The sequence below is a fragment of the Ictidomys tridecemlineatus genome, chromosome 15 (assembly GCF_052094955.1).
Source record: "Ictidomys tridecemlineatus isolate mIctTri1 chromosome 15, mIctTri1.hap1, whole genome shotgun sequence".
NCBI classification, from domain to species: domain Eukaryota; kingdom Metazoa; phylum Chordata; class Mammalia; order Rodentia; family Sciuridae; genus Ictidomys; species Ictidomys tridecemlineatus.
Window position 1 is genome coordinate 34,352,198 of NC_135491.1, and position 23,220 is coordinate 34,375,417.

General features: G+C 44.0%; 1 protein-coding gene and 1 long non-coding RNA gene across 3 annotated transcripts in view; both read right to left on the reverse strand.

Moving 5' to 3' along the window:
- Nucleotides 1–4,352: 4,352 nt before the first annotated feature.
- On the reverse strand, nucleotides 4,353–7,393 carry LOC144370863 (uncharacterized). Its single transcript, XR_013430896.1, has 2 exons — nucleotides 6,576–7,393; nucleotides 4,353–6,396 (listed from the first exon to the last, which is right to left on the reverse strand). It is a non-coding gene; the product is annotated as an uncharacterized LOC144370863 (long non-coding RNA).
- Nucleotides 7,394–13,595: 6,202 nt separating this feature from the next.
- The window catches only part of LOC101973014 (liver carboxylesterase 1), a 32,729-nt gene continuing 23,104 nt past the window's right edge, over nucleotides 13,596–23,220 (reverse strand). For both annotated transcript variants that reach the window (XM_013365896.4, XM_005318192.5), the window contains exons 12-14: nucleotides 15,170–15,301; nucleotides 14,163–14,235; nucleotides 13,596–13,968 (exon numbers count right to left, since the gene is read on the reverse strand). In XM_013365896.4, coding sequence (XP_013221350.2) covers nucleotides 13,785–13,968; nucleotides 14,163–14,235; nucleotides 15,170–15,301 — 389 coding nt within the window. In that variant the 3' untranslated portion in view covers nucleotides 13,596–13,784. The remainder of the gene's footprint in view (nucleotides 13,969–14,162; nucleotides 14,236–15,169; nucleotides 15,302–23,220) is intronic.

Consider the following 23,220-nt stretch of genomic DNA (forward strand, 5'->3'; position numbering starts at 1 on the left):
GCTGCGCAGATCCTTCCAGGCTGACGTACTGCCCCAGGACTTTGCCGTGCACCGTGTCCACCACGGGGGGCGAGGACGGGTGTCCTGCTGGAAAGGCCAGACCTGGGTTCCAGGGGGGTTAGCCACATTCTAGGCATGTGACACTGAATAAGTGACCTAAAATTTTAGCTCTCAGAGTATTTTTTATGTGAAATAGAGATGAGGAGAGTGTCCAGCCTAGTGAAAGGGCTGACAGACGAGGTCAATTGGAATTAAGAAATAAATACATTCAAGCAAAAGTCAAAAGTGAGTGCACATTGCTTTTTAAATAATTGTTGTTTATTTCAGAAAAGGAATACATTGCTTTTATGCTTTTATGAGTGCATTATGTTATACAGACATGCTATTGATGTTTTATTTGTGCATTTCAAGATTTCTGCACTGAAGGTTTTTTTAAATAATTAGCAGAATATTTCTATGGAGATATATCTGTTCTCCAAGGAAAGCCCACAGAATAAATACTTTATGTCACTAGATGACGATATAAACAAATGCAAAAATTCAATATCGATACAGAATTTTAAGTGCCTTATGCATCTCTCAGCCTTTAAAACCAAAAATAAAAAATACTTGCAACTTGGAGGAGTTGGTGGCTGATCAGATTATGGTGGGCATTGGAGAGGAAAGAAGACTGAAGAACTGACTCTGTGTCAGGCAGGGTCACTGGGGTGTCCTGGCAAGAGACCACAGGACCAGGGCACCTCCAGACTGGAAGGAGGTGGGTGAGGGGCAGGGGATCATCCCCCTGAAGATGAGGGTGCACACCATGGATGTGTGTGACTCCTACAGGGACCAGGGTGAGGAGAGCAGGAGCTGAGAATGGGGCTCAGAGGCAGCTTCAGCTGAGATTGGGAGCACCCACAGGGGAGGTGGATGGAGGAGGGTGGAGAGTCAGGAGCCCAGGGAGGAGTGGAGGAGTGACTATGTGAGGGCTGAATGCTGCAAGGATGTGGAGGAGGATAAAGTCTGAGCAGCAATCACTGGGTGTGGCCTGAGTTAAGTCAGTGAAAACCCTTTATCTAAATGTAGTGGGTAGAAGCCAGATTGCCCAGGGTGGAAATAGGGTAGATGGACAGGCATAAATTAGCCACAGCAATTGCCTTTTATGAATGTGGAATGTGCACATAGTGAGCACTTACAGTATGGTGTGCCAGATGTGGATTCTAGTTCCTTTCCATTATTCCTCAAATTGTCTTATTAAGTAACTGCTAATATGCCCACTTAACAGATGGGCAGACACAAAGTGCCCAGTAGGGACTTCCTAATTATGGACATGAGGTGGCATGGCCAGGGGTAACCAGCACTGAGGCAATGTACTCCAAGCTAGGTTCCGCTCTCAATCGGCCTTCCACTCAGTTCCGGATCTCTCGCAATGTCACACTGTCAGAAAGAAGATAAAGTCCACACAGGGCCTGGGCTGTCAGGGCACCATGGCCAGAGAGCTGGCTCTGGATTAAAGAAAATCCAGGCATGATTTGCCAGCTGAGCTTGAGAGTCTCAATTTCTCTGAGTCTCCGAGTCTCAATTTCTCTGCCCATGAAATGGCACAGAGGTATGCTCTTGTCCTTTGCTGTCCCAGCGTATTGACCATGGATTTATTTTTCATATTTGATGCTTTGTTCTGTGGGTCTTTGTTCATCCTGAAGGAACTATCTCTCAAAAGTCCAAACCCAAAAGAGTCCACACCCCAACCAAGAGAGAGGCCTGTTCAAACCTGTTCCAACTACCCAAAGCTGGGTACAGACACCTGGGAAGTCCTTGTTCACCAAAGACCCTAAAACAACCCCACCTAGCCAACACTAAACCAGGTTTCCCATCTCACCTCAAGGAAAAATGCAACAGATGCCCCTTTGTCCCTCTCCCTCTACCTCCTGCCTCTCCCTCTCCCTCTACCTTGTGCATAATCACCCCAGTGGTCCTTAAAAATGTGAGTGAAAAATCATGTTTTCAATAGCCAAGGGCTCCTGGTCTGATATAAATCAAATTTTCTAATAAAACACTCAATTTTAGATCAACATTTTATCTTTTTTCCACCTCCTCCAGACCAGGCACTGTTCTAAGAGCTTTAGAAAGAACCACCTATGTCCTCCGCACTACAGGTGAGTAAGGCTATTCAGAGATGGGGTAACTGAGGCACAGCAAAGTTACCTGGCCCAGAGACACCAGCTCCTAAGTGCTGAGCTGGAATCCCCCTGACTCCATCCCCTGAGATGATGATTTCAGCAGTCTACCAAGCCACTCTCTGTGACCTGGCCAGATCTGGACTAACAGTCCGAGGTAAGAGAAACTGAACTCTGTTAATTTACCATGTGCGCAGCATGGAATTTTCTTTTTGTTCTCCTGAATCTGATCCCTGTAGATGGGGTCTCCAGATGTTTATCCAGCCCCTCCCCTGCATCTCAGCACAGCCAAGGCTGGCTGGCCTTGGCTGCCCAAGTTGAAGTCCATGTCCAGAGGAAGAGCACTGCTGTGGGACCAAACACTCATGCCCTTTGCTCTGTGTGCATCTCACCCTTGGGCCCAGGACGAGGATTTTCAAATATAACCTCTCCTGCCCCACAACACAGATATTTGTATCTCAGAAGGACTCATCCCAAACAGAGCAAGCCCAAAGAGAGAGGCCAGGAACACAAAATAGAGGCACAGCCTGGAAAGACAGTAGCTCCCTAGGCCAAAGAGCTTCTGTGTGGCTCAGGGGCAATGCCTTGGCCCTGAACCAGAGCTGGAGACCCACCCTGAATCCTGCCCGTCCAGCCCAATTGCATAATCTGAAATGATAGACCTTCCCTCTTCCAAAGACCTCTCTTGCCCCCCACCCATTGTGACTGCTAAGCCGCGCCCACTCAGAGTTTGCCCTTTGGTATCTGAACAGTCCCTATCCAACTCTCAGGTTATAGATGGCCACAAATTTGCCCAACAACGTATTACATGTGGGGATTGAACCCAGGATCAATCCCCACTGTTAAGCAAGTGCTCGGCTGCTGAGCCACATCGCCAGCCCTCGGTGTCCTTGTGGATAAAGTAGCTTCTCAATATTCCTGCCAAGCTGCCCTGCCTGCTGCTGCATACCTGCAGGGTCAAGGAGACCATGACCTTTCAGAGCAAGGATTTTGGAACAGAATGTTCAGTAAATGACCATCTCTCCAGATCCTTGGTTTTAATCATTCACCCATCCATTATTTGTCTTTGCATTCTTCTGACATTTACCAAATGCCCAGCCTTTGCCTAGGTGTTGTGGACACAAACACAAGTGCAACACGTGGTTCCTTTCAGCATAATGTTTTCATGATTCATCGACACCGTAGCATGTGGTTCTTTCAGTTATATATATTCCCTTGTATTGGATAAATGACCTTTTACTGTTCATTCAGTGGGTGATGGGCCTTTGGGTTGTTTCCTGTTTCTGTTATGAATTAATGAGCTACAGGGAGCTTGCTCTGAGGCAGACAAGACAGATGTAAGGGGGTGTTCACTGCAGGGCATGTGAAGCACTGAATGGGGGACTCAAAGAGCTCTGGTGCACATGGAAAGGAGTGGTGGGGACACAAGGAAGGCCCTGAACTCCCCTTTCATAGGGTCACTGAATGTCCAACGTTGGGGATTTATTTAAAAGCACAGTGGTACACTCCGACTACGGAAATACTATGTATTCACTCAAAGTATTGACAGGTATCTCTGTGTTGATATGAAAGCCATCACAGACAACGCAAACGGGGAAATACAAGTTAAAAAACTGACGGCTGCTGTCAGAGACAGGTGTCAATTTCTCCAACACTTAAAAGTTCCCACCTGGCCTAGCAATTTCAATCCAAGTTTTCCACCAAGAAAATAGAAAACATGTAGCTCTTTTATTCATAATCATCAAAAACAGGAAGCAACCCAAAGGTCCATCATCCACTGAATGAACCGTAAAAGGTTACTTATCCAATACAATGGAATATCATTCAACTGTAAGAGCCACATGCTACCATGTAGGTGAAGCATCAAGACATTATGCTAAGTTAAAGAAACTAGGCCCCAAATGCCCCAAGTTGTATCATTCTATTTCTATGAAATTTCCAGACCCAAAAATAGACAGTGGTTGTCAGAATCTGGGGAAGGAGGATGGAGAGGGACAGGGAATGACTGTGGATGTAAGGAAGTTTCCTTCTGGTGCAATAAAAATGTACTGGGATTAGACAGTGATGACATTGGCACCTATTTTTATTGCATTAAAACTGCTAAATTGTCCAGTCAAAAAGTATATTGTATGTGAATTATAGTTCAATACTATAAGGAAGTAGTTTTAAATACAATTAGGCATAAAGTGATCATAACTTCACAGTAATATAAATTTTTATTTTCATAGAAAAAAATTTTGGAAAATTCCCCTTGCATTTAACTGCAGCCACGAGATTGGTGATGGCCAATGGCGTAGGAGCGGCATCAGGAGGGGTTGGGTCGGGTCAGCTCAGCGAGGAGGCAGCTGGGCCTCCTCCACACTGGCTCTTCCCCTCCAGCCAGCTGGAGGCTCGGCTCGGAGGCCCTCGGGGACCAGGAAGGTACATAAGTGCAGGACACCAAGTCCCGGATTTGTACTTGGGGAACAGCTGCTCCCTTATCTACACCAGCATCCTGGATGTCACATGAGTAAGAAACCCATTCCTATCATGTCTGAGCCCCCTGCACAGCTTTGGGACAGATGCAGGAAGGTTGTCAATAATTTATAATCTGTGACACGGGGACTTTGCCAGTTGGGTCTCTATTCCTTCCCCAAGCAGGTGTGCGCACACTCACCCAGCCCTGAGCGTGGCCTTCAGAACCAGAGTGTACAGTAGCCACTGTCAATGGCTGGCCATTCCCCTTGGGCCTCACAGCACAGCTCAGTGGCCTCAGGAGACTTCCAACGACTCCCACCTGCCAGGAGCTCCTTCCTGCTTGAAGGATGACCTGAAGTGGAGCAAGGCCATTCTGTGCATGGCAGGACAATGACACCAGGGCCCCAGGACCCTCCCACCCCTGGGAGTAGCTGTCAGTCAACAGCTGAATGGATTTGGTGTCCAAAACACCCAGCGCCTTCCCCTGTTAGATGGACTAACTTTCAAAACTAAATTCTTCTCCCCCAGTTTTCTCCCAGGCTTGAGCTCCAAGGAGCCACAGTGAGAAGTGGCCACATAAGGACCCCTTGTGGGCAGCTGTGCCTTCCCTACCTCACAGTGTCACCCCATCGCTATTTCCTGCATCTCCCCAAATTAACCACCTGCCCTTGAATCCTTGTCTGGGCTCTGTTTCTGTGAAACCCAAAGTGAGAAAAACACCCTTAGTTCTACAGTCACATACACTATTATAGGTGGAGTTGTGAGCCCTGGAATTCGTGTGTGGAAGTCCAACCTGCAGTAACTCAGAAAGTGGCTGTATTTGAAGACAGAAAGAAGATGACACTAAAATGAGGACATTGTGGTGGACCCTCATCCCATATGTCCAGGGTCCTCATAAGAAGAGGAAATTTGAACATAGAGACCCCAAGGGCACCTGTGTTACCAGAGAACTCCCCAGGGGTGGTGGCAGCAGGGGGACAGACTTCTGCAAGCCAAGGAAGAAAGCCTCCAGAAAAACCCCCTCTGTGTCACCTTGATCTTGCACTCCAGCCTCCAGAGCCATGAGAAAATAACTTCGGATGACTTAAATCACTCAATCTGCGGTGGGTTGCTATGGCAGCCAAAGCAGACTGCGGCATGATCCCAACCCACTTCTTTCCTTCTTGCTCAAAAGAATCTCAGGTCCGCAGATGGATCGGGGTTGCCTGAGTTCACACAGCAGCTCACTGTCAGAGTCAGGACCGGAGTTCAGGCCTTTCACTTCTACTCTATGGTGGCCAGATATCACTGCTCATGTTTAATACACCAAGGAGGTGTTTGAGTTCCAGCCTAATCACAAGGCAAAACACTTGGATTTTGTACCCGAGTGGCCTTATCAGTTCATTGGCTCAGGATAAGGAGGGCAGGGTTGAAAGGGGATGAAAGGCCAGAGCAGGACCTGGGCAGAGGTCTTCTGTTTTCCCAAGGTCGCTTGGCAAGCCTACCCTTGCCCAGGCAAGAGCAATGTTGACATAAGAGGCACCCAGTAACCACAGCCAGAAAGCACCAACCAGCCCTGAATACGCTCATGGGTTCCTGCCAAGACCACAGGCCCAGCTGAAGCAGCTCCTGGAGACGGACATTCAAAAAGAGGCTCTCGTTCCACTCCTGTGGCCAAAGGTCGGGGAGGACTTCTGCAGAGGTTGGGGGGATGAGGGCTTTGTGACATTAGGATGTGTCCCCAGACATGATTGACTTGTACAGAGGTTGAACTGGGTAGGGGATCCTTCTTTACTTTTATCTGGGAAAAAAAAAAACATAGGTCATAAAAAGAATCCTAATTAAAGCACCCCCCCATTCCTGTCCACTTGGGGTGATCTGATTAGTCCTCCTGAGTAGACAATGAGGCTGTTTCCAGTTACTGAGCACAACACACCGCACACACCCACACCCACCCCCCACACGTATGTACCACCCTACCTTTTGCTCTAGCCAGCTGCCCTTTGACACCAAGCAAACAGCCCTGGCCTTCAGCCTGTGAAGATTAAAGCAAAACATGAGAGGAAGGAATGGATTACCCCCAATCTCCTGTGGAATCCCAGCCTGCTTGTGATAGCGGCTCATTTGCAAACAGAGGCAGCCTCTCCCAGCCCTGCCCGCCCTGGCCACAGCCTCTGGTGCTGGCTCATGATGACTCTGCTGAAATGACGGTGATGATGACGGTGATGGTGACGCTGGAGTCTCCCAAGCCTCACGCCAGAGCTCACAGTCTCTCCACAGGCCTGGTTTCCCTGTGTCACTTGGGCTACAGCTGACTCACCCCTTGTGTGAAAGTGGCAGGTGGCCGGGTCATTGCTTTCCCTTTGGGGGATCTCTGAGGTTTCCCATCTGGAGCTCTCTGATTGGGAGAACTATCTTCTAGGAACTGTCCTTAAGTCCTAAACTGTTGAGCAAGACTTTGAACTTTCCAAATTAACTCCTCAAATCTCCCCCATGTTCTATTAATTTACTCAACAGACAAATACATGGAGTGTGCCTAATAGAATAGGCGTTGGACTAGAGCAAGCCCGTGTCCTCCTGGGCCCTTCACCCAGCTGTCCTCTAAGTCATGGGGGGGTGAGGTGGAGACTGCTGCACAACACTGCCCTGGGAGACTGCTCTCTCATACACCTTCCACCAGGGCTCGAGCTCTGAGATCCAGAATCCTGCGCCCTCCTCCCCGGCAGCCTAGACACAGGCCACGTTTCTAGCACCTGTGCTCGTCTCATACGGATGTCACATTTTTTGCCATTGTGCAAGTTGCCAGATTCTAAATGAGCTCCTGGTCTCAAGTCTCAACAAAAGTCAAATAAAATAACATAATATAAAAGCAAAAGGAGAACAATAAAATAAAATAGCTAGGGGGCTGGGAAGGAGAGGATCTCCTGCAGGTATGCCTGACAACAAGGGCTAACGAAAAAGACTCTTCTAGAACCACAATCATGGGCAATAGCCACCATGACCTCATGCAAAAAATATGCCACAGGATGCCAGCCTGCTACTGCCTGTCCAGCCCTGCACTCCTGCCACCCTTGACACTGGCCCTTGAAACCTGTTACTAGTGCTGTGGACAAAGATAGTTGCTTCAAAATAGCTTGTGCAATTCTCCTCACTGGGCCTTTGAATCTCCCCTTCACCAGTCTTCAATGCACCCTGCTCTCCACGAGGTGCTGGCTCCCCACTGTGCTGCTCCCACTGACCCCAGGTAGGCGTCAGGATCCCTTTAAGAGTCTCTCTCTGTGTTTATGTTAGGATGACACCAGGTCAACATACCATCTGTGGTATTGTTACTAGTTTCTAAAGTAAACGTTGGCTTCTTATTTTAACCAAATGATTCACAAAGAGACTTTTCTACCATTTCCATAGGTGGAAGACTTCTATTCCTTGCAATAAATTAAATGTTAGCATGGAAAATGAGTCATCGTATTTCTTAAAATTAAAATCATGGTGAAATAAAAGGTAAATAAGGAATGACTGGTAATGATATATTTAGTTTACCGAAAGGTATATCTGAAAACAAATTACTCAGAGTGCAAAGGGAACTGCTGATGGTCATTCATTAAATAGACAGTGACCACCTTGGCCACCATCATGGCTTCCCACGAGGTCACAAGTCTGGCTTTGAGGAGGGTCCTGGTCACTGCAGTCATTTCCTTGAGCTTCAGGGAACTTCTTCCTGTTGACATCAGACTGTCGGGCTGAAATTGTGTGGCATTTACACCTCTGAGTGCTCTTGATGCTGTGGCATGAAAAGGGGGTTAGACTCCCTGGCCTCCTCATCACAAAGTGGTCACCCTGAAGGACACAAGCTCCTGGCATTCTGGCCGTCCACAGGAGGCCATCCCTCTAGGACTGCTGAGAAAGAAGGAATGAGAGTGAGTCAGCTACAGTAGCCAATGGGCCCAAAGTTCAATGGCTTATTTTGCTTACGTGAAGAGCTAGAGCGCTGTTCTGGTCAACGATGTGGTGCCCTCCACGTGGTCACCTATGGATCTTGACCAGGGTGCCAGCAGGCTTTCTGTAGATGGTAGATGGTGAATATGGAGGTTTTGTGGGCCAGACGGTTACTTTGGCCACCACCCAGCTCTGCTGCTGAAGGGACAGCAGCCCTAGATGTTACATGAGCACACGGCAGGGCTGGGTTCCAATACAACTTGTTTCTATAAACAGACACTGGGACAGATTTGGCCTTGGGCTGTAGTGTGCTGACCCCAGGCTCCACTCTGGTGGCTTTCACTTGTTGTTTCCTCTGTTGTCATGAGTGGTGGCTACAGTCAGCTGGAGGCGGAGGAGCATGGAGGAGTGACCACAGGGCTCCAGGGTCCAGCTTGGTCCTGCCTGCCAGGCACATCTCCTGGGAGGGACTCAGTCACCTGATCAGTCCAAGGGAGGCTGGGAAGGGAGGTGGTTTGCATGTGGCCCAAGAAATTGGGACAGATTTAGTGAACTCTCAGGAATCCCTGCCATAAATAACATACATTAAATCATCAATTTTATATTAAGTGTTTTCGTAATACACAACAAAATAAATGCATATCCCTTATATTTATGACTTAGTCTGTGCACCATCAGAAAGACCCCACTAAACTCCAGGGATAAATGCACTGCACTTTGATAAACAATGAATGTTATATTGTTTGAATCAATTCTTAAGAACCTGATTGTAAAACCAGTCCCTGTTTGCTAGGACTACTCTGTAAAGGTTTTCGTCAGCCTTTTAATACAAAAGAAAAAAAAAAGATAATTGAGCAAGACATGCAAATATTTAGACCTAGAAAAATTAGGATTGAATTGTAACCCATAAGGGGTTCCATAAAAGTTAACTATCTATTATAAACATCTGGGTAAAAAGAATGGCCTCAAAATAGAAAAATGTTTTGTGTGTTTTCTTGCCCTGATAATGCATCAGTGTTCATATGTGTTAACACTCAAAACTATCTATGACATCACCTGAGGGTACTGGGTATTACGAGATGGGCAGGATTTGGAGGGGCAGAGAAGAGAGGTCATTAGCAGTGGTGCAGGCAGGCTTGGGCGCTTCCTGGGGGGCCAGTTGGACTGGACAGGTGAAGAGAGGCTCAATGGCAGGCTCTGAACAGACTTCATGCCCAGACAATGGGGAAACGCTGGAGGGCTTTGATTCAGGCATCTACAATGAAAAATTTATGAAAGCAGCGTCTGGCAGAAGCAGGCAAGCCCTCTGGACGGGTCAGCAGAGTGCTTAGAGAAACACTTACCACTCACCTGGGGGTGGTGGTGAGTCCTCCTGTTCAAACACAGTTAGGTTCTCTGCATGAGAAAGCTTGACTTTGGGCTTGCACAAGACTCAACAAGAACCAATGACTGTCTTCTCCTAAAAGTTTGCCTAATCACAGCATCTATTAGTGGGATCTTGTCTTTTCACATTGGAACGTCACAGGGGTGATGAAATCTCCAGAATATTTTGTGGGTTGATTGACAGTTGAGAGAGAATTCAACCCTTCTTAGACCCTCTAATGTGTTGTCTGTTTTTCTTTTTCTTCTATAGACACAGGCCATGAGCACATCTGTGTAGGTGTAGGGCAGTTGAGGGGAAGGATGGGTCGCTACACTATCTCACTTCATCCCATCAACTATGGGGGTTCTCAAGGGTCTTCAAGTTACTCACATACTTTTTTTGTTTTTGGAAATGGGATATCACTATGCTTCTAGGCTTAAGTGATCCTCCTGCCTCAGCCTCCTAAGTAGCTGGGACTGCAGGCAGATATTGCTGGACCCAGCCAAAAGGTCTCTTTGACCAACAACTAGCATATACAACAAGGCACCCAAATTCAAACCAGGTACCCAAATTGTACCTATTGAATTGGCAAGGATTTTTACCACTACTCTTTCAGTGCTGGTGCCAGGTATTGGCAAGGGTAGAGAAAAACAAACTTTCTTGGAGGGAATTTGGTAAAATATATATTAACACTTAGAAGGGGGATCTCCTTTGTGCTAGATAATTATATGAACTGTGTTCTTATTTTCTCTCTTCTGATGTTTTCATATCAAAGTGCTTGTTGACCAAGAATTGGCTAAGTCCTAAAGATAGGCAACCTCTCACCCCTGAACCTTTCCTTTTCTGTACAAACTAACCAATCCAGGGACTTAATCCTTCTATTAGGCTCTCATCCTCTGGACCACGGCCTGCTTTAACCATTACAGGGGTAGATACTGGATGGAACAGCCCATATGTCCCAGAGCCCATTGGAGTTATTCAGACCAATGAATCCTAAGGCTACATCCCATCTCACCTCTCCCCTTCCTTGCAATAGAGCCTCTGATTGACAGCCCCGACACCTGCCATATGACCCCAGTGCTTTCCTGTGTGGCCCCCTCCCTACATGCACAGAGTGCACCTTGACTCGGGAACCATGAATAATGAACTCTCTGTTCAACAGCAGCCATCTCCTGAGCTAATGGCCTTGGCCTTGTTACGTCTAAATAATAATTAAACCCATATTTCAAAACAGCGTGGAGAGGAATAATTCTGAGTGAGTCCAGTGACATGTCAGATGGCCACCTGAGTGAGATTGACCATAGAAAATAATCTGAGCTGTTCTCAGTGAGCAGCCACAGTAAGTGATGAGTGGATGTGTTGAGTATTCACACTCTGGGTTGCAATGCGCAATTTTTCTTTACAAAAATATAAAGAAACATTGTTTTGAAATATTTAAGAAACTCATTCATCATTTCCTATGAAAGAAAGGGGATTGGTAGATTTCTAACCCTCTAAAAATTCAGTAAAGTACAAACCCATCTGGACAAACACATGAGGAGACCATGACAACATTTTGGAAGGTGGAAGGTCGACAGAGCAACAAGAACTGCTTTTAGAGAAGATAATGTGAAAGTCATTGAGCAGGAAGAAGGGAGACCCCGAGCAAATACAAGGGTAGAATGGAGACGGCAAAGGACTCTCTGGATTGCAAAGTCATAGGGACCCTCTTAATGGGTTCACAAGCAGCCCCCACTGACAGGGATGAGAAGTACAGCTCTCCCCTGTGAGATCCACAGCCCAGGCAAAGCTTCCCACAGGCCCTCTGCACCTCCAATCCTAGAACAGGCTCTTGAAACTCTAGCCTCCTAATCATATTCAAGCATCCAAAGGTCCTCAGGAGGGGTCAGCATAATGTGGTTTCTATCCAGAGATCTGAGTTTCAAAATGAAGACGCTTCCTAAAGTTCAAGGACATGGCTGCAGTAACCATGACTCTTGATGAAGTCCGTGCCTGGTCACCTAATAGTGATCATGATGATGGACAAGGGTGTCCTGGTTCTTAAATTGCCAACCAACCATCTGTGATTCTCTTTTCCCATTGAGTGACCTATTTAGGGGCATGCATTTCTGTAAAATCAATTGTTTGATATAACAAAACTAACCAAGGAGACCTGGAATCATCAGAAAGGATCAACGGGCAGCAGTTATTCTAAGAGTACCAAGAACTGATAACCATACAGAATGGTTCTTACTTTGCTGGTAGAGAGCACACTGGTGCAACCCCTCTAGGATAATTTTTGGGGTCTCTTCTAGAGTTAATGTATGGGACACCTGTGATACAGCAAGGCCACTCTTAGGTGTATATCCAAGGGAAATATATCTATGTTCTCGTTAGAAAACAGGCTCTGAAATAATCATGGCAATGATATGTAATAACCTCTAACTACAGACTAACTTTAACAGGCTGAATTGTGTATCCTTTTTAAATTCCTGTGTTGGAAACTCCAACGTGACTAAATTTGAAGATAGAGCACTTATGGAGGTACTTAAGATTAAATGAGTCATAAGAATGTGTCCTAGTCAAGTGGAATTGATGTCCCTATGAAGAGAAATGATATCAGAGGGCCAGCATTAGAGCCACATTTAAGGATGTTGGAATTGCTAGCAGTATATAAATGATGCAGGAAATATCACATATTATGATGGTATTTTTTAAAATGAATTGAATTCCATTTCCTAGTTCTTTATTTTACTCAAATCCAATGAAGACATTACCCTGCTACAGCAGCAGAGGCCATGGAGTTTCCAGATTGCCTGTGTGTGTCTTGTCCCTAGGGCCATGGAACAGCCCTTGAGCAGTCACTGATGACAGTGGGTATGTGCGTACCCACCCTCCTCTCTGCTCTGCAGTGTCTCTGATGTTGTTTTCTACCATCTCTAGGGGGTCCCCGTGGACTGAGCTCATTCTTCTTGGAGCCTGCATACCCCTCCTGCACCCATCGACTCCTACCTTTCCTTCCTCTCCCTCAACCCTTCCTCAGTGCTTCCTGAAATCACCTCCCAGAACCATGACAGTCAAATCTTTGTCTCAGGGTCTACTCTTGAGCAGAGGCCCATTAGGCAGGGCCCCTGTGACACTGCTACTAGGTATGTCCACATTGAGGGTTGTCACCTATTTATGATGAATTGACTGCTTTGCTTTTTCTTTATTTTCCTTTTGATATTTGTTTATGTGATGTTAACATAGCCTCCTGACTTTCCTCTTGATTTGTTTTTTTTTTGGGGGGGCGGGGGAGGAGTGATGCCGGGAATTGAAACTTTCCTTTTGAGTATCTGTGTGGTATATCTTTTCTGTTTCACTCTCAATCTGCCTGTGTCCTTACATTTACATGTATTTCCACCAAAGTTTGTTTTAGAATTTAAGACTAGTGATTCCATCCATCCCCCAAGAAAGTGTGAGTTTTGTCACATGCATTGGTGAGTCTCCGTGGGCTGGGGCAGGCCTCTCCAGCTGATCCACCATGGCTTCAGCGCGTAAGGAAAGGACGCTGGCTCCAGGGTTACGTGGTTAGGGTTAAGGGATGTGAGGGACTATATGAAGCCTAGATTTTTGCAGCTAATCAGTCACCAAGCTGCCGAGGCAGCTTCCTGTAACAGCACCTCTCTCCTTATGCTTCTCTCTGACAGGAAGGACTCATCTCCAGTCCAAGACACAGACATTGCTTTGGCCTCCAAAAGAACATTTATTCTCCAAATCAAAGCCACAGGTACAAACACTCCTGCTCCCTGGCCTCTGCCCATTCCCAATGCACATTCTCCAGCCACCGCCACCGAAGCTGCCTCTTTGGATGACTTTGATGGAAGGCACTGTCTTGGTGGCTCCAGTCTCTGGAGCCTGGCTCAGCCTCCCATTCACAGCTCCACATGTTCTCTCTTGGGAGGTCTCCTCGGTGCCTCCTTGGCCTTGAGCTCAGTCCAGAAAGCCACTTCCTTGTCTTTCAGCCCCGTGGCTACTTGAGTGTTGGCGCCAATCTGCAGGTACTCTTCCTTTTGGTTGTACTCTGGCCAGTGGGGCAGACCCTTCCCATTGGGGTTCCTGGGAACAGAATCAAATACAAATTTCCCAAAGCTGCTATTGGTCACCACATCGCTCTGAGATTTACAGGAATCCTTGGCTTATGGCTTCCAAAAGACACAAACACATCCATAGAGTGCTCCGGTGACAGGATCTGGGATTTGATCTCTATCCATGAAGTATGCCCTACTGCACCCAATCCCACAAATCCTTACCCATGGCGAGCAAAGTTGGCCCAGAATTTCATCACCATCCTGCTGAGGTTGATCTCCTCTTCTGAGGCGCCCTCTATGGGGAAGAAGGAAAACAATCCTTTGCTACTCAAAGTGTGCTAGCAGCAACAGCAGCAGCAGCACCTGGGATCTTGTAGGAAATGCAGACTCTTGGTCCTGACTCCCAGCCTACTGAGTGAGAAGACCCTGTCACCTGGTGTGCACTTTCAGTTTGAGAATGACTGGTGCAGGACTCAGCAATGTGCTGAGTTGCCTCTGTCTTCCCTGCCCATCTGCCTACCCCTTCCTATTTAAGGTTGCAATGCTACACCCTGGAGTTTCCTGTATCTTGAAGGATTGTTGGTTCTTGGCTTTTTCTCTTTTTTCTTTTCTCTCAGTCTCCTACACAGTTCTGAAAAATATCAGAATTTCCAAGGTCCTAAGAAATCACCCAACTAGGAAATGTCCAGAGGCACTGATGTGTCATAAACAGTCATGAGAAGGCTCAAAAGTCATGTGCAACTGGTGAGAGTTGATTTATTAAAGACAATTTGTGAAAGGTTGTATTTAAACATGATATTGTGCATTATATTATAGATAAAAATATATGGGTTTTAGACATATCGATAGATGAATACACAGGACACTGGATTTCAGGTGGGCAACAATTCTAACCTCATCCTCACATTTTAATCTGCTCTTCTGAATAGAAATCAAGAAAGACTGTTTTTGCCTTTGAGTAGGGTCCTGAAGGTAACCTACAACCTCCCTTATTGCAGCCACAGGCCAGGATTCTGAATGTGACTATGGCTCAGGGCACATGAATACACATCCTCTTTCATGCATGTTAGAGCAGGAGAAAGGCTGGGAACCTCCTTATGTCACTCAGCCCTGATTATAGTGAGTCAGGAAACGAAGATCAGAAGAGGAGGAGAACCATCTCCAGTCCACCAAACCAAGAGGGGAACCTCCTCCTAACTCCAAGCTCCTCGCCAGCAAAAAGCCCTTACCTTTTAAAAATGGAGCCCCAAATACTGAGAAGAGCTCATCCCCATGGTCTCCAACCACCGCCTTGGGTCTCTTGTCTGATGCGAAGCTCGGGCGATACTGAAACTCATACATGTAGGCGGGGGCTCCGGCATCTGAGAAGACACAGATTTGTGCACAGTTCACCTCACCAGACACGCAGCTGGACGGTCTCAAGGTCTCTGTCTGGGCAGGAAACCCCTGGGTGTCAGCATGGGAGAGGAACAGAGTTTCCTCGACTTAGAGCTGTAGAGCTGATAGAGGAGGAGGTGGGGTTTCATTTGAATTGAAGGACAGAATGAGTGAATACCAGGCACCCCATAAATACACTGAATGTGTTTCATTGATAACCCATTAGTATACGATCATTTCAAGGATATCAACACTATGATAGGTGTCTTCCATTCAGCCTAGTTTTGATCATTTCCTGTGTTATCTTCACCATTCAGAGAAGAATTAGGCAAATCCAAGCTGCTTGGCTGAAAATGAAGGTACTTAAATACAAGTATGCATGCGGAGATGGAATATTCTCTTATCCCTTGTGCTTCGGCAAACAAGAAAATTCAGAGATTGATATTTCAGTCACCTCGCCTGTCCTGCTTCCTGCTTCAACCCATACAGCGTTAAGGCGTTAAACTGATAAGGCAATTTGAAAAATTGGAAGGGGCACGGGAGGGTCAGCTTGCCTCTCTTCACTTCTCTGCTCCTGCTCTTCCCTGCCAGGCTATCTCTGCACCAAAGCCATCCCATCCAAGCCCCAAGAAGATGCCACTTTTCCTAGTGACTGATCATCCAACCCACCAATCCCTGCTCCTTCAGGACTTATTCAGGGACCCCCGGCCTGAAAAACCTTAGCAGGAAGCATTGGTCATAATTGCTCACAGAGGGGTGTCTTGAGGAGAGGAAGAATTAGGCCCCAAATCAGGCTGTTGGAAATGTTTTACAACTCCGTGCCCCTATGGATACAGTAGGAAAATTGAAAAAAGAAATTGCAGAAAAGAAGTAAAAACAAACAAAAAAAGGCAAACAACACTTACAATCCCATCATTCAGACAAAACTTCTTCTATATTTTAACACACATGTCTGATTGTGTAATATTGTATATGCTATTTTGTAATATACCATAACCATTACTTCCTATTATTAAATACTCATCAGCAAATGTATTTAACAATATATGCCATCCCGCAGAAGGATGGGGGATAAGGTACTTAGTCATCCCTCTCAGTCGCCACCACTGCACCCTCGGTCCATCAAGAGTGCTGCTCAGAAGAAGCCTTCTTCTGTGACTCTGTAATCCACTTACTGAACATCTACTTCTGGGTCAGAACTTGCTGAAAGGAGGGTTTAACCTTGTCTCTTTGCCCTTCAATCATTTTAGACAGGAACTCAGCACTTCACTAGAGACAAATGAACTTTTGTGAATGAGAGAATTTATCTTCAGCAGCATACTGAGCAAGAAACAACTTAAAGCTTTTTCTCTGAAAACACTGGGATTTATAAAATTCCTATCATCATAATTCAAGTCTACAAAGGAAAATTGGTTTGGGAAATTACAATTAGGACTAACAAGAGAAGCAAAGACAATAAAACAATAGCAAGAGACCAGCCACAGATTTGAATTACAGGGTTCTGAAGGAGAAGGAAGGGAGAAGGCTTCAGAAGGCAATAGCATGTTTCAAGAAATGGCTGAAAACTTCCCAAATCTGGGACAGATGCCAAAACCTAAGTACATAAAGGACAGAGGTCTCCGCTCCATTTGAACCTATGCACAAAACGACCAAACAATCCAAAATCAAAGACAAAGGAATTCTGAGAGCACGAAGAGAGGAGAAACACATCACACACCCAGGTGTGCCAAAAGAACATTAGCACATTTCTTAGAAGAAATTCTGCAGGTCAGAGGAGAGTAGGATGCTTGATAGGCTGATGGGAAAAAATACCAACATAGAAATAACAAAGTTGGAATAGATGAGGGGGAAGAGCCACAGACTGAAGGAATATAAAACCTCTTTAGTGAAATAATAGAAGAAAAATTCCCAAAGCTTGGGAAAGACATGGACGTCCAGAAACAGAAGGGTTTTAGAAACCCAAATAAACATGTCAGAAAAGAACTCTCCACAACATATAGTTAAACTGCCGAAAGTAAAGAACAAGGAAAAAATATTAGCGTTTGCAAGAGAAAAGAACCAAGTCATATTTGAAGGCAATCTCATCAGAATAAGAGTAGATTTCTAAGCATAAAGTTTAAAATTCAGCAAAGTAGTAGGATACATAGTCAGCATATCAAATTCAGTAACTTTTCTATGCCAATAATGAACTTGCTGAGAAAGAAACAAGGAAAATAATCCCATTAACCATTGCATAAATAATGCCTAGAATAAACCCAACCAAAGAGGTGAAAAATCTCTATAAAACACTGAAGAAAATATTGAAGAATACATCAGAAGACAGAAAGACCTCCCATGTTCTGGATTGAGAGAATCAATATCATTTGAACAGCCACAATATCAAAAGCAATCTACATATTCAATGCAATCTCTATCAAATTACCAAGGTCATTATTCAGAGAAGGGGAAAAATGAACCTAAAATTTCTATGAAATCACAAATAAACCATAAATAGCCAAAGCAATTCTGAGAAAAAAGAGCAATGTTGGAGGCATCACAATGACTTCAAAATATAATACAGAGACATAATAACCAAAGATCATGGTATTGGCTTAAAAATAGTCATGTAGACCAATGGACTAGAATAGAGGACCCAGGAATAAGCTCACACATCTACAGCCATTTGATACTTGACAAAGTTTACAAAATCTTACATTGGCAAACAGACAGCTTCTTCAACAAATAGTGCTGGGAAAACTGGGTATCTATATGTAAAAGATTGAAAGTAGATCAATTCTCTTATCCCCCTCCCAAAAATTCAACACAAAATGGATCAAATGCCTAAGTGTAAAACCTGAAACTTTTAAATTACTAGATGATAACAGGGAAATACAAGATCTTGGCACAGGCAATGAATTGCTGAGTGGAACTCCAACAGCTCAGAAAACAAACAAACAAAAAAACCAAGAATTGACAAGTGGGGTGACATCAAGTTAAAAAGCTTCTGCACCACAGGAAGGAAATAATCAGCTGAGTAAAGAGATGACTCATAGAATGGAAGAAAATCTTTGCCAACTTTTCATATGACACAGGACTAATATCCAGAATGTATGAAGAACTTAAATAACAGAGAACAAGTAATCCAATAAAAAATGGGCAAATCATCTGAACAGATGCTTCTCCAAAGAAGTGAAAATGGCCAAGAAGTACATGAAAAAAACAAAACAAAATGCTCCACATCTTTGCCATCATGGAAAGGCAAATCAAACCTACATGGAAATTCTATCTCCTTCCTAGACAGATTGTGTATAACAACAACAACAGACAAACAAAAAACCCCAGATGAAATCCTGCCGAGAATTTGGAGGGAAAGGAACTCTTACCCATTGTTGGTGGGAATGTAAATTAGTAGTCACTGTGGAAAACCATGTGGAGCTTCCTTAAAAAACTGAAAATAGAACATCCCATATGATCTGGTTACACCACTCCTAGGTATTTATCCACAGGAACTGAAGTCAGCACACAAATTAGATTCCTACATACCCATGTTCAGTTCAGCACTATTCACAATCCCCAAGATATAGAAACAGGTGAGACCCATCCACAGATGAATTGATGAAGAAAATGTGGTGTGTGTACACAAAGAAGTATGATTCAGTCATTGAGGAGAATGAGATCATGTCACTTAATGGAAAATGGGTGAAACTGGAGGACATCATGGTAAATTAAATAATCCAGAGACAGAATAGCAAGTACCTCATATTTTCTGTCATATGTGAAAACAAATAAACAAAAATGACCTGAAAGTAAAAGAGGGACCATTATGGAAAGGGAAGAGGAACAGGAAGAAGGAAAAGACAGGGCAGGGTAAAAGAGGGTACAGGAAGGGTAGGTAGGATCCAAGCAGGATCTACACATGTATGCATGTATGGAAATGTCACCACAAAAGCTATGAATTTGAACAATTAATAGGCATTAATAATTATGACTTTAAGAAAAGGATCATTATAACAACAATGAATGAAATTAGAAATTAAATTAGAAGAAATGGGTAAATCCCTAATCCAACACAACCAAACAAGACAGAATCAAGATGAAATAGATAACCTGAACAGATCAATAATGAGTAAGGAGATTGAATCCGGGATTAAAAAGTCTTCAATTAAAGAGAAACTTAAGACCAGATGTCTTCACTGGTGAAGTATACACAACTTTAAAGAAGAACTAAGTATCAGTCCTTCTCAAATCCTTCTCAAATGTCTTTAAAAATCAAAGAATGCTTCCAAATATTTTTTTATAAAGACAGCATTACCTGACACTAAAATAAAACAAGGACATTATAAGAAAAGAAGATTGGAGACCGGAACACAGTGCCTATGCAGAGAGGAACACCACTGAAGTTCCCTATGCACCAAAAGGTGGCTCTACCCAAACCACCTCCATCTTGGGACATTGCAGGCACCACCATAGGCCTCCTCACATGGTAATCTCCACCATGAGTCAACAGACAGGGCCAGGAGGCAGCTGCCTATTGCAGCATCACATGCCACAGGGCAGCATCACTGAACAGGCCTCCTAAAGCCATCACACAGCCCAACCTTCCAGCCCCATCTCTGAAAGCAGTTGCCTCCATCTTGGGACACCTCCACCGCCATCTTGGGTTACCTCCACTGCTGCCTCCGCCATCTTTAGCTGGGGCAGCTTCCATCTTGGAACACTGACTGGGGCCTGGAAACCTTACATCAAGGTAACTATAGGCTTGATGCTACTGCCACCACCAACCAGAGACCTGGCCACTTCCATTTAGGAACAACAAGGACCTGGAAGACTGTCACCAAGGTCCCTGTGGGCCTGGTTGCAGCATATGTATCCCTGCTAGGTGTGCTAACAGACACCATCCTTTGCAGAAGCAACAAGGAGCCTTGCATGGGGTCACCTCATTCTCTTTTTTCTCCTGCTAATAGCCAACATCCTTTGATTCCCCTTTCACTCATTCTATAATATAATACCTCTAATTCTCACACCCTAAACATTATAACCTCCCTTTCTCTATCCATCATTAGAAGCTGTAAACCCTTATGCAAACCTATTGGCTATATGGTAGAAGATAACTGAACTCATCATTTCTGTTTATAGTGACAAAACAGTGAATGTCTAAATAGAAGTTAATTGATTTATGGTTGCATATTGTTTGCACTGGGTGATGTAAACATTGATCTCCCCACTAAGGTGAGGTACTGATAACCTGCAGGGACACTGCAAAATTATAGGGTAGAAACTTCAATACCTTAGAGAAGCACTGTCAGAGAGAAAGACACACAGACAACATGAAAAAACAAAGGAGGAAAGTGACTCAAACAAACCAAGATACTACAATAACAGAATCCATTGATAGCACAGTAGATGAAATGTCAGAGAAGGAGTTCAGATGTACATAATTAAAAAGTTGTGCAAATTAAAGAATGATCTAAGTGAACAAATATCATGCAAAAATTGATCACTCCAACAAAGAGATAGGAGAGCAAATATAGGCACCCATTGATCACACCAACCAAGAGATAAGGAAGCAAATACAGGTAGCAAAAAGATCACTTCAAGAAAGTGATAGAGATTATGAAAACAAACAAATTCTTGAAATGAAGGAAAAAATAAACCAAATAAAAAACTCAATAGGAAGCATCAACAATAGACTAGATCACTTGGAAGACAAACCTCAGACAATAAAGACAAAATATACAATATTGAAAATAGAGTTGACCACAGAGTGAATATGGTAAGAAACCATGAACAGAACAACCAAGAGACCCTATCTCTTTAAAAAAAAAAAAGTTAAAAAGGGCTGGGGATACGGCTCAATGATTGAGTGCCTCTGGGTTCAATCTCAGGTACCAAAAAAAAAAAAAAAAGTTGCCAAGAATATACAATGGGAATAAAATTGTCTCTTCAATAAGTTGAAGACACTGTATACCCACATGCATAAAAAAAACTGGACCCTTATCTCACACTGTACAAAAAATCAAGTAAAAATGAATTAAGGACTTAATGTAGGATCAGAACTCTACTAAAAGAAAACATAGAAGAAAAATTACATAACACTAGCCTGAGCAAATGACATTTTGGACTTAACTGCCAAAGTGCAGGCAACACAGTGAAATAGACAACTGAGATTATATCAGACTAACAAGCTTTGGCAAAGCAAAGGAAATGACTAACACTGTGCAGAGAGACCTGCAGGTTGGGAAAAAATATTTGCCATCATATACTGTGATAAGAAGTTATGAAACCCAATATATTTTTTTATTGGTTGTTCAAAACATTACATAACTCATGACATATCATCTTTCATACATTTGATTCAAGTGGGTTATGAACTCCCATTTTTACCCCAAATACATGTTGCAGAATCACATCGGTTACACATCCACATTTTTCCATAATGCCATATTAGTGACTGTTGTATTCTGCTACCTTTCAGTATATAAAGAGCTCAAATAATACAGTAACAAGAAAACCCCCCAGTTAAAAAAATGATAAGGGATCCAAATAGGCATTTCTCAAAATGGACGCTATGTCCCTATAGAAACGGACAACACATCTGCAAATGCTCAATGTCACCACTGACTGCAAAAATGCACATTGAAATCACAGTGAGATAGCGGCTCACACTTCTCAGAATGGCTCTTATCAAAGAATGAAAACAATAGCAAGTGCTGACAAGAATGAAGAGAAAAGGAACACTTCTACACTGGTGGTGAGATGGTAAATAAAAGCAGTTTCCTTGCAGAAGGAAAGGTTCAATTGCCATATGATCTGGCAATCCCACTATTGAATATTTACTCAAAATACTTAAAATCGGTGTGTTGAACTGTTGTCTGCACCCCAAAATTCACTGCAGAACTAGTCACAATAGTCAAGTTAAAGAATCAACCCAAGTGTCCATCAACCAAGGAATGGATTAGGAAAATGTGATATTATACATGTAATTAGCCTTAAAAAGAAGAAATCCTATAATTTTTGATAATGTGGGTAAGATTGGATAACATGAACTGAAACGTCAGACACGGAAAGACAAAAATCACATTTTATCACTCACATGAAATCTAAAACAATTGACTCATAAATGCAAAGAGAAAAGGGGCAGTTTAATAGGGTGGTGAAGGGAAGAGGGAAATGATGGGAAAGGGTATAAAAATGTCAGGAAAACTCTTTTTTGAGTTCTATTGTACAGTGTGACAAATAGAGTTGATGATAGAGTACTATCCATTTCAAAATTGCTAAGAGAGGAAATTTCACATCTTCTCAGTATAAAAAGTGTTAAGAATTTGAGGATATGTATGTTAACCAAGTTATGTAATTATTCTATATTGTATTCATGAATTGTACTGCCACACAATTTACCCCATAAGTTCATACAAATATATTTTGTTGGTACAATTTTCAAAAATTCTATGAATATTCTCTCTCTCTCTCTCTCTCTCTCTCTCTCTCTCTCTCTCTCTCTCTCCTAAACTCTCTTCACCCTTCTTTTCCTTCTTACTTACAGTTGCTCTCAGATAATTGCAACTTCAAAGAGAGAAAGAATAAAAGTGGTCAATCAAAAGTGGACACCCCCCCCCCTAGACTGAGCTCACATATCCCTAACCTCACACCCCACACACAGCCTCGGGTCAATGTTGGGAGGCCCTGTGGTGGGCCCCAGCCAGGCCCTCAGCTTGCCCACTCAGGCACACACCACGATAGACAAAAGCCAGCACAGACATTGAAAATCACCACCTCTGACCCCTGCTCTTTCTACTGTCCCCTTCTTCTGCCCTTTTGCTCCTGAACACCTTCCTGACCTACACCTGAATCATACTGTGACCTCACCTCTGCTAGTCACACCCTAGCTCCAAACAAACTCTGATCTTGAAAATCTTCCAAGACC